A 12,127-nucleotide genomic window follows, 5' to 3' on the forward strand; every position below is an offset into this window, starting at 1 on the left:
ACTGTGTTCGCCGTCTTCGGTGCTCACCACGTTTAAACTTAGCATAGTAATCAATGATGGTTGAATTTCCTGGTGCAGACCCCGTAAACTCTTCATCAAGCCAAGATTTTGCTTCAACTGAATTTTTTCCCTTCAAAAAGCAATATTTTATCAGCAAAAATTCTTTTTTTCCATCTGTTTTCAAATAACAAAAGTAGCTACACTCACAACGCAATATCTCACAAACTAATGGTCGGACTGCTGTAAAATTTTGACACGTATCGTTTGAAGGTCGGTACTAATTAAAAATCATATGAATTCAATACTAGCACCGCCATCTGTGCTTCAGCCCGGGGACTTTTCAATTGGCCTAATAACTATGATATGGAATGATATCAACAACTTCTTTTAATATGATTTAATCATTAAAGTTCTTAAAATTATAATAAATAATGTTAATAAGATATAAAAATTGGTATAAATATATAAACAATATTTCAGTCATTTTTCCGATAAACAATAGGTATTGGTTGATGTGGGGTTAATAAAGCATTATTGCTCCGTTAGTTTTCTCTTCTACTACTGATATTACTTGCTCGACATCGTCATCACTGTTTGCAATGCATATAATGAAAATATTACATAAAGTTGCGGCAGCTGCACCAGTAACACACCTAAAAAAAACACTTTTTGAATGAAAACATTTTTTGGTCTCCTTTTTCAAAATATTCGCTGCAAATTGTCCTCACGAATGCTTGAAAAAAATTGGTGAGAAAAATAACATATAGTCAATAACAAAAAAAAACGTATTCAAAGAGAAATAATATGAGCTTCCATATGAAAAGTACTGTTTTTTTAATAGAAAATAGAAGTAATTGGTTCCATAGGAATTTGAGCAATTTTAAAGAAAGACAAGAAAGTTTTAAACTGTAAAAAAATTGTCCATACTCACCAAAATGAGTAACCTAGTTCAGACAATCCTTCAGATGACCACATGTTGTCTTTGTCTTCCCTTGATAAAACGTTGTACTGCAGCTTCATATAAAACTGGACCAGCCAAAGAATGATTGCGCCTATTTGTGATAGCACTATAAAATTCAAGGTTAACTCATTTTGTCTACTAATTTTTCGCTCAATTATTCAACTTACAAGCCAAGAAGTTCCATAGATAAAGTTTAACCGACCCTTTGGTGTATTTGGATCTTCTAGAAACAGTAATAATGGTGAAAACAGCTCCAAGTGCTGAAAATACAAGACTCCCACAAACTGTTACCACGGTTCCTAACCAAATAGAGTAGTTCATGAATTCTGGCTCAAATTTCAGAAGGTGTAACACTGAAAAACACAAACAAACAAATTGTATATGTGCAGTTATTTGAATTTCAATCAACAGACTGGAAAAATATGTAAATATATTCTTGTGATGGATTGAATCCGAAAGTAAATTAGGTGTAAATTCTGATGTATTTAAGTCTTAATTAAAAACAAAAATGTTTAGTCCTAAACTGTTTCATGTTTCAAGTTGGCATCCAATAAGGTATCACAGAGGCAGCACTGCCTCTTAAACAGCTTACGAGCTGCCAATGGAAAGAAAATGTGTTCAAAATAAAGGCTGTTTTTTTTAGAGCTATAGAACTTTAAATATGCAATAAAACAACGATGGATTATTCGATTGACATGAATTTTTTTTATCCGCAAGATAATCTTGTGGCATTACATTTCAAATATGATTTCTGGCATATGACCGCCACGGCTGGCTCGGATGTACTCCAATCTGGACGTCCAATTTTCGATTACTTTTTCCAACATTTGTGGCCGTATATCGGCAATAACACGGCGAATGTTGTCTTCCAAATGGTCAAGGGTTTGTGGCTTATCCGCATAGACCAATGACTTTACATAGCCCCACAGAAAGTAGTCTAGCGGTGTTAAAAACAAGATCTTGGAGGCCAATTCACAGGTCCAAAACGTGAAATTAGGCGGTCACCAAACGTGTCTTTCAATAAATCGATTGTGGCACGAGCTGTGTGACATGTTGCGCCGTCTTGTTGGATCCACAGCTCCTGGACATCATGGTTGTTCAATTCAGGAATGAAAAAGTTAGTAATCATGGCTCTATACCGATCACCATTGACTGTAACGTTCTGGCCATCATCGTTTTTGAAGAAGTACAGACCAATGATTCCACCAGCCCATAAAGAGCACCAAACAGTCAGTTTCTCTGGATGTAACGGTGTTTCGACATACACTTGAGGATTAGCTTCACTCCAAATGCGACAGTTTTGTTTGTTGACGTAGCTATTCAACCAGAAGTGCGCTGCATCGCTAAACAAAATAAAATGGACGTAGTGCGCGATACGTATTCCGCACAGAACCATTATTTTCGAAATAAAATTGCACTATTTGAAAGCGTTGTTCAGGCGTGAGTCTATTCTATTCATGATGAATTGCCAAACCAAACTGAGAATAAATCACTTGACAGCTGTTAAATCGGTCGCCATCTTGAACAGTAATGCCAACTTAAAGTTATATACCTCGAAAAAAAACACCCGTTATTATGTTGGTCATATGAACATTTGTAATCCGAATTTGAATTTCATTTTTGAACGTCAGTGTTATTAAAACTATTATGGCCAGTTGAAGAAATCACAAACTAGAGGAAGAAACTTCTGGTCACCTGGTGACGGAATGCCATCATCGCTAACCAACGCAAAGAATGCTTTAGACCAGAAACTTGTAGAAGTGAGAAAGTAATCTCCTTGAAGCCATCCCAGAAACTAGAGTTCATTAGAACTCTGGAACTTGAAGACTAGCTATTAACTACTACGACTAATGACGAGAACAGATCTGATGAGGAGCACAATAGACCATAAAGTAGCGGTGCAATGAAATCCCTTAAAATCTAAATCTTCATGAAGAGGAGCTCCAAAACGTCAGTACTTTTCCCGTCTTCATATCCAACGTTATTGTAATTCTAGAATATTTGTATTTGAAAATTACCATCTATGTCATAGGATCGCCATCCATAGGCCACATTTAGTTCTTTTTTTCCATCGAAAAGGCCAAAATTTATGATTCCATCACTCTCTAGTGGATTTGATGTTCTCTTTGCCCTAGAGGTGATCCAGAATTTTGTTCCTAAGCTGACTATTGTTAGGGCCATGGCAAGGCATGACCCAAAGAAGGTGATGAATATCATTCCCCGTTTCATGAGACTCATGGTTTCAACATCTTTGTCATACCTGAAAAAATACAATTATTTATCAACTAGGTAATTACCAACACATCAGGTAGTAATCTTACAATAAAATTGAAATGTTGAATATAAATCATAGAAAAGGATAAATAAATCAATGCATAAAATAATGCGATCGTACTGATGTGTCTTCTTAATTTCCTGATTATGAGTCCTCAACTTTCTGATGATTTTTTTTCCATCAAAATTAAAGGATCTTATTCTCGAGAGATGCCTACCATAAATGTATCCGAGTTATTTGTAAAATAAAATAAATGTTATTTGATAAAATACATGCCATTGTGAAAAATATCTTGTTTTCTGTTAGTTATTTCAATTCTTCAGATGTGGTTAAGTTGGTGATATTTTATCGAACAGTCAGAATTTCATGAAACACACTATAACAATCTTAATGTCTTCTTGATGTCCTTGATATCTACTTTACATTATACACTTCGTGGTTCTTGTGGATAATTTGCGTACAATTGAAGCACACAAGGTTCATTATGATGAGTTTTTAATGAATTATTGTTAAAAAACATTTACATTCTTATCTTCAATGTTTTTCCATGGGGGAGTCTATATATCGATAAACTGCAAAGGTTTCTTTTGAAAGAAAAATTTTATGTATCCAAATAAAATAGTGAAATGTTCTTTGAAAGAAGATACAGCTTATATTTCGTTTCAAAACCATGTATATAAACATAAAAAATTCTATATTATGAATAATTTTCTTGAAATGAAAAAAAAAAACAAATTTAGAATCGAAAGAAATGGCCATACCATCCAAATTATCATCTCAAGATCCATCTTGGGTGTTGCAAAAATATTCGATCTCTAAAAATATAAGTTTCACTTGTTCATATTGAATCAATATCTAGAATTTGGACCTTGAGTTGTGTTTTTCATCAGACAAGGACTTTTAACATCCGAAAGTTAATGAATGATAATGAGATAGGTACGTATTTCCTTTCTCATTTAATAAACGAATAGACTGTCAAACTAAACTGAGTTATTGACGAAATGATTCACACTTTCGATCACTATACAAGGTATTCCTTAATTGGAGATAAACACCAAAATGAAAGATTCCTTGGAAAAAATATTCCATAAACATGGGCCCCCAAACGTTTTGTTTACGAGATACAGGGTGATTCTTCTAGAATAACTTTTTTGAGATGATAATACTACTTTATCAAATCTACATGAATCATTGCTATATGTCGGGAAAATAAGTATCAAAACTAATAATTAACTTATTCATCGCAGCTCACTTTCTGTTTTTTTTTTTTAATTTGGATTTTTCTGGGGATTTTGTGAGAATGGTTTGAAAGTTTTGTGCCCAAATCGGTATAGCAAATAGGACAAAAATACAAGTTACCAAAAAGTTCAGTTCAAGATCAGACCGATCAGAGTTTCATTTCACATTTTTACAAACTACAGGTGGTCAACCAAAAAAAGGTCTGGAAGAAAAAAACTGGTACTGTTCCAGAAAAAATATCTCCCTGTAGATTCGCAATCAAAAATTGTATATCGCGTGGTGTGAATATTGGAATATACAGGGTGTTCTGATTTGTTTCCGACAAACTGAAACGGGTGATAGATCACATCATTTTAAGCAAAAAAGTTCCTATGAATATGGGTCCGGAAATGCTTCGTTTCCGAGATACAGGGTGTTAAAATTGAAAAAATAATTCGCGTGTTCTTAAATATCTTTCGACTGATTCCAAATAATTGCATGAAAGTTGGTACATAGGGTTTTTTGAGGTGAGAAATTCAAATTTGTGGTCGATTTGGTTGTATTTTCTAGAGGGCGCCACTGGCAATCATTTCGTCCCCTTTAAACCGTTGCAACTTTTCTGTGCTGCCCTGTACGTCATTTTGGACTAAAAAATCGATTCCCCTGACTTTTCTAGTTAAAAAAGGTATACCCCATTCAAGTTGCTAGGGGCAACCGTTTCAGAGAAAAACGCATTTAAAGCCAAATCCATATTTTTGTAATCTCTAAAACATGTAGAAACAAATTTGTAATAATTTTAACTTAAATATTTTTAAGAAGTAACAATTTAGAACAAAACAAAATAACATAATAATTTTTAAAGAAGGTGTTCGAAATGTCCACCGTTCTGTTGAATGCACAAATGACATCTTCGAATGATTGATTGTTTTACATTCAACAATTGTTGCGGCAATAGATTTAAAATGGCTATACACAATGACAGATTTAAAGTGTGTTAGGTTCAGATGTCATTAATTATAATTATAGTTAACTAAATTAATAGCTTATCAACAAATACAGGAAAATGGTATTGGTTAACAAAGGCCCGAACGAAGCATACAAAGAAGAAATCATCTACAGAGAAATAGGATTTTACAGACCCTCGAAGAAAATAAAAACTCAGTATTCGTAAAGCATCCCAACAACGCAATATTTCAGGAAACAGAATATTCAGAACACTTAAAAACAACAATTACATAGCATACCACTTCTACTTATTAGTGGGCAATAGAAAATCCGCATGCATTTCGCCTTAGAAATTTTCAAAATGAATTTAAATTTAATATTTGAATAGGAATAATTTCATGAAAGGATTTCGAAGCAGTCAAAACATATTAAAGAAAACGCGAATTATTTTTTCAACTTTAACACCCTGTATCTCGGAAACGAAGCATTTCCGGACCCATGTTCATAGGAACTTTTTTGCTTAAAATGATGTGATCTATCACCCATTTCAGTTTGTCGGAAACAAATCAGAACACCCTGTATATTCCAAATTTCAGTGAAGTGCAGATGCTAGGAAAAAAAAACTTGAAAAATACTGTCTGGAGAATCCCTCATTTATTTTTGCGTCTCCAATTCAAGGAACACCTTGTGTAGACAACGGCTAAAAGTATATAACATTCTAATTAAGCAACACTTTTTTAATAAAGAAAAAACAGAAAAATAATCCTTCAAAAATTAAGTTTATAATTTAAGGAAGCACAATTTTTCGATGAATGTAATTTCTTTAGAACAAAATACAAATTCATCCGTCAAATCTTTCATCGGAACCGACATGATTTATATGAAACAAGGAAGTTTTTACACTAGTCACCACTTCTAGGTTACAATGAAGCGGAAGTACCAACAATTTTTTTAACGCATAGTTGAGTTCGGTTTGTTTTCACTATGTGATGGTGATGACTGCACAATTCGATCTGAGAATCATGAATCAAGACAATAAGAGTAGTATGAGACAATGGGAACACTAACAAATTATGAAATTATTATGTCAAACGTATTTTTTTTCATCTTTTACAATAAGGAATTATTTTGTAATAGTAAACTTGATTATTGCAATAATTGCTAAATGAGTGAGTCTCACATGCTTAATGCAATTCAGCTGATCACAAAACGAAGGTTTTGTGGAACATATAGACGGTGATGTCTTCCAGTAGAAAAACTTACATAATAGAGATACTGACGGAAGATCAAGTTCAAAGAAAAAGTACAGAAACATTTACTGTGCATCAAACAGATTTCCTACAAGAATATTCCGAAAAAAAAAAGAATTGAGCATTCTGAGAAATTTCAAAATTGTTTAGGCTTTCCAGTGGCGTGTATTTATTTTTTTCCAATGTTATGTAAAAGTGATCAACCCAAATTTCGATTAACTGAAAGATATAGATATTATTGTTTTGAAATGGATCATTCTATAACTTTTTATGAATCATTAGTTGACGTAGGTTTTGGGAAAAGACAATTCTAAAATGAAACAAAGCGTTTCAACTCTTTTTGTTATTCCCAATCGAATTCCACTAAAATTATCATAAACAGCACTTTTCAATAATTCCATCTTCAGATGCCTATCATTCAATTTGGTGGTAAATATCTTAGCATTGTCATTATCTGAATAGTTTAGTGATGAGATCTGAATGGAACCCGATATTTTCTCCTACTTTGTTTTATTGGTTCAAAATGTGTCTTAGCAGTATCTCGGTATGAAATCCAAATCATCATGTACCAATGTTGAGATTACGATCAATCTCTCATCGAGATAGCTAGATTTTTATCACTTCTCTTTGAAGCCTAAGAAGGAATGTGACCTTATCAGAAGTCAATAGATATTTAGATAGTATTCGATATTCTAAACACGAAAGTTATGGTGATCCGTACTGAAGTTTTTCCCAAAAGAGTTGAAAAAAAGAATATATTTCAAATAAGAAATCAATAAATGTTGAAATTCCGAAGTGAAAATTGGCCTCATAACTGAAGATGATTTTTCGATGAAAATCCAGATCATTTTGATGCATTTCGACACAATCAGTGAAGATACGAGGTTGTTGGTCATCAACCGATTAGAATTCTTGTGTTATCTACACTTCAAAAGCCTTAAGACATAAGTCTTCATGAAAAACACGGTGTAATGTCATTTTTGGAATGCCTAATTCTCAAGATCGAAGAGGAATCGACAAACCTACAGCAATATTCTTCGTCTTGAGCGATGCACACGGTTTCGATTTTTCACATCGCAAACTTGTCCGAAGAAACTCGAAATTTGGGAAAAATCATTAAAAATTGCATCTCTATACAAAAATCGTTATATCTCCTAAAATATTTGTCACAGACCCCTCAAATAACAACGTTTTTCAAAGATCGAGCCCTCATCTGAAACATGATGAGGTTTCGAATGCTTGTCTTGGTACAGAAGAGGTAGCAGCCTCGAGAAAAGTATAGAGTTTTCTTTGAAAATTTCAGCTTATGACCTACTATTTCTGAAATAATCGCCCAACTGTAGGTAAGCATTTTCGTGATCTACGTGATCAAATCAATTGAAAGAATGGTATCAACTTCCCATGAAGGAACTTTTAAATTTTTTAAGGTATTGCGAAATCGAGTAAAATTTTTCGATATAGAAATTTTCGAGTGAGTACAAAATTTGGCTAATCAGGTATCCTCAATTTTAACTCCGTTGACCGATTTGTCGTAGATCTTATAGTTTAGGAAAAAATTGAACTCGAAATTTGTGAAAAATCAGTAAAAACTGCATCTTTATACAAAAATCGTTATATCTCCTAAAATATTCATCACAGACCCCTCAAATAAAAACGTTTTTCAAAGATCGAGTTACGATCTAAAACATGAAGAGTGCTCATCTTGCGTCCACAAGAGGTGGTAGCCTCGAGTAAATTATAGAATTTTTTTTGAAAATTTCAGCTTATGACCAATAATTTGTGGAATAATGGACTAATTTCCCAATTTTGAATATTTTTGTGGTCTACGTAATCATTTCAATTGAAAAAATTGTATAAATTTCCCATGAATGAGCTTTTATTTACTTTTTTAATTTTTTTAAGGTCCAGGTATTCCAAATTCGAGTGAAATTTTTCGATATAAAAATTTTCGAGTGAGTACAAAATTTGGCTAATTAGGTAGGTATCCTCAATTTTAACTCCGTTGACCGATTTGTCGTAAATCTTATAGTTTAGGAAAAAATTGAACTGGAAATTTGTGAAAGATCAGTAAAAATTGCATCTTTATACAAAAACCTAAACGTTTTTCAAAGATCGAGTTATGATCTAAAACATGAAGAGGTTTCAAGTGCTCATCTTGCGTCCACAAGAGGTGGCAGCCTCGAGAAAATTATAGAATTTTTTTTTGAAAATTTCAGCTTATAACCAATAATTTGTGGAATAATGGACTAATCGCCCAATTTTAAGTATTTTCGTGGTCTACGTAATCATTTCAATTGAAAAAATTGTATAAACTTTCCATGAATGAGCTTTTATTCATTTTTTTGAGGTCCAGGTATTGCAAATTCGAGTGAAATATTTCGATATAAAAATATTCCATGTACATACAGGAACAATTCCTTCACCTCCATCCAAACTATAATCTTGTGACCCCCCTGAGGCATCAACATTTCAAGATTACTCACCCACTTTCCAAAAATTCCAATTTCAAAGTGTAGTTTTCATCTCAACGCAGCATTGAAGTCACCACACTTCATCAATCATTCATTTCTACTGGACCCGAGTATCCAAATTCCAAATTACAAAAAACCTTCACCAAACAGCAATATATCCTCTTTGTCCAAACCAATTTCGAATAACTTTCGAACACGCCCACTAGTATCAATCAAAAAAAAAAAAATAATTTTTCCAGCTGTCAGCTGGTCCTTCGATGCTGGATGGTTTCTTACTGGTCAGATGTACCTAGAGTACGCCATATTCGTGCCCATAACCTTAAAAAACTTGCACCTGTACGCATGTATCCGTTGATCGAGGTGAGCCAGGTGAAAACAATCGTCATCTCCATTCACCGTAAAATCGAAAATAGCCATATGTGATCTCCATGGTACCGAACAACTATAGAGGGTTCCATAGCCCTCTGAGAGAATTTCAAGAATCGCTCAGTGGCGTAGTGACCAAAATGAATGATGAGTATTTCTTAAATACATGGAGGTCCAGATTTTATTTCAATAACTTTGGCTTTAGATAGAACAACTCTATTCATGGAAAAAAGTTCATATAAACATATATTCTTACAAGCTTCGTTTTCGAGATACAGGGTGTTGAAGTTGAAAAAAAAAACAGTTTTTTATAGGGTGTTTTTTTTTTCGAGGTATACAACTTCAAGTTGGCATTACTGTTCAAGATGGCGACCGATTTAACAGCTATCAAGTGATTTATTCTCAGTTTGGTTTGGCAATTTATCATGAATAGACTCACGCCTGAACAAAGCTTGCAAATAGTGCAATTTTTATTTCGAAAATAATGGTTGTGCGGAGTACGTATTGCGCACTACGTCCATTTTATTTTGTTTAGCGATGAAGCGCACTTCTGGTTGAATGGCTACGTCAACAAACAAAACTGCCGCATTTGGAGTGAAGCTAATCCTCAAGTGTATGTCGAAACACCGTTACATCCAGAAAAACTGACTGTTTGGTGCGCTTTATGGGCTGGTGGAATCATTGGTCCGTACTTCTTCAAAAACGATGATGGCCAGAACGTTACAATCAATGGTGATCGGTATAGAACCATGATTACTAACTTTTTCATTCCTGAATTGAACAACCATGATGTCCAGGAGCTGTGGTTCCAACAAGACGGCGCAACATGTCACACATCTCGTGCCACAATCGATTTATTGAAAGACACGTTTGCTGAAATGTTCAATTAAATTGCATCTGAAAGCGTTTTAATATACTACGCCAATTTTTGTACTTTCATTTATCACTATAATGGGAAAATTTGAAAAATTTAATTCTGTATAGATTTTTATGATTAGTATTTGCTTTGATTATCTAGAAAACGATACATTCTATGAAAAAAATTCAAGGGACCATTTTTTTGATGAACCTCTGTTGATTGCAGAAATGAAATCATTTTTTTCGAAAAAAAGACTGTGGAGTAGATTTTCAATAAGAAAAGGATCATCACACCCTTATATCCACGCCACTGGATAATTTCAGCAGGTGACACTTACCTAATTCGATAAATTTCATTATCTAGACTTCAATATGTACCTAAAAATTAACACAATGCATGTAATAATAATTAAAACTTGAGTTTTAAGTAAAAAACTGATTTTTTTTCTAACTTCAACACCCTGTATCTCGAAAACGAAGCTTGTTAGGATATAGGTTGATATGAACTTTTTTCATGAAAAGAGTCTATCTAACGCCAAAGTTATTGAACTAAAATCTGGACCACCCACTATAATTAATTCTAGTTGAAATTGAAAAAGTTATAATGAAACAAAGTCATTTCCACTTTCTTTTAATGTTCAATGTTTTGTTTCGACAAAACTGTGGCTTCTTCAGGTTATATTTCGACTGATAACAAAACAGATCTTGTAGACCAACTTATAAAGGGTGACCCATTTTGAAAGATCCACTCAAATAACTCGTTGAAAAGAGCCTAGAGCAAAAAATGTTTCAAATGAAAGTTTCTTAGTCTTCATGGGAACATCAAAGGCAGACATTCAATGTGACCTTGGAGTTTGATTTGAAAATCATCTCAAGTGGATTGTTTTGATAATATACATTTTACTTAGCATAATCTCATTCTCCGCTAACAAAATAGGAACATTTTGACTTCTTCGTTTTTGCCATAAAATCAACCGTTGCGGAGATTTGAAGTGTTTAATAATTAGATTGGTTAACGATGGAAAACGATATCAGCCAAATGGCCGTCATGGCTACGGTTGCAGCACAATATACTTTTTCTTGAAATTTCCATCACCAATTCACACATTTGCGGCTGTATTTCTTCGATACTTCCATCTTTGAGGTCTTGAATCGATTGTGGAGCATTGGCATAAACCTTATCTTTCACAGAGCCTCAAAGAAAAAAGTCTAAAGATGTTAAATCACAAGATCTCGTTGGCCAATTGTGATCATTCTTCGGGAAATAATACCCAAGAAACTTTTCTTGTAAAATTGCGATTGTTTCATTGTTTGTGTGGCACGTAGCGCCGTTTTGTTGAAAATGAACGTCATCCACATCAATATCTTGCAATTTCGACCATAAAAAAATATTATCTGTGGCTGCAAGATTTTCACCACTTTTGTATTGAATTTCAACAATTTCAGTGCCTTGTTGAAGCGTTTATCGTTCCATTTTTAGTAATGACATAGTTTTCACTTGTCAAATATCAAAAGATGACAGCTTGAAAAGAAACAGCTGCCTAGAAATTGGTCTGTTCAAAATGAAACCTTTTACCTGTCCTATTTTTCCTGAAAATGCTATCAAAATTATGATAAATTAAGGATTTATATTAATATTTTATATTTTGCATCAATGTAAGAAACCAGTCGCCATCTATATTCGAGCAGCCGAAACATTTATTGTTTTGTCGGAGATCAATGAAATCAGAATCACAGAAAAAAATATATCTTTATATATTGAAATCAAATTCCATAATTGACG

The 12,127-nt window shown here is 33.5% G+C and overlaps 1 protein-coding gene across 1 annotated transcript; it reads right to left on the minus strand.

The window, feature by feature from the left end:
- Nucleotides 1–382: 382 nt before the first annotated feature.
- Nucleotides 383–9,457, minus strand: LOC123679612 (clarin-3). The gene is made up of 5 exons (XM_045616984.1): nt 9,133–9,457; nt 2,980–3,221; nt 1,129–1,314; nt 932–1,067; nt 383–653 (listed from the first exon to the last, which is right to left on the minus strand). Exons 2-5 carry the CDS (start codon nt 3,197–3,199, stop codon nt 521–523), a joined length of 675 nt encoding a protein of 224 aa, XP_045472940.1. The 5' UTR covers nt 3,200–3,221; nt 9,133–9,457; the 3' UTR covers nt 383–520.
- Between the last annotated feature and the right edge of the window lie 2,670 nt (nt 9,458–12,127).

Source organism: Harmonia axyridis, chromosome 5 (assembly GCF_914767665.1).
Source record: "Harmonia axyridis chromosome 5, icHarAxyr1.1, whole genome shotgun sequence".
NCBI lineage: Eukaryota > Metazoa > Arthropoda > Insecta > Coleoptera > Coccinellidae > Harmonia > Harmonia axyridis.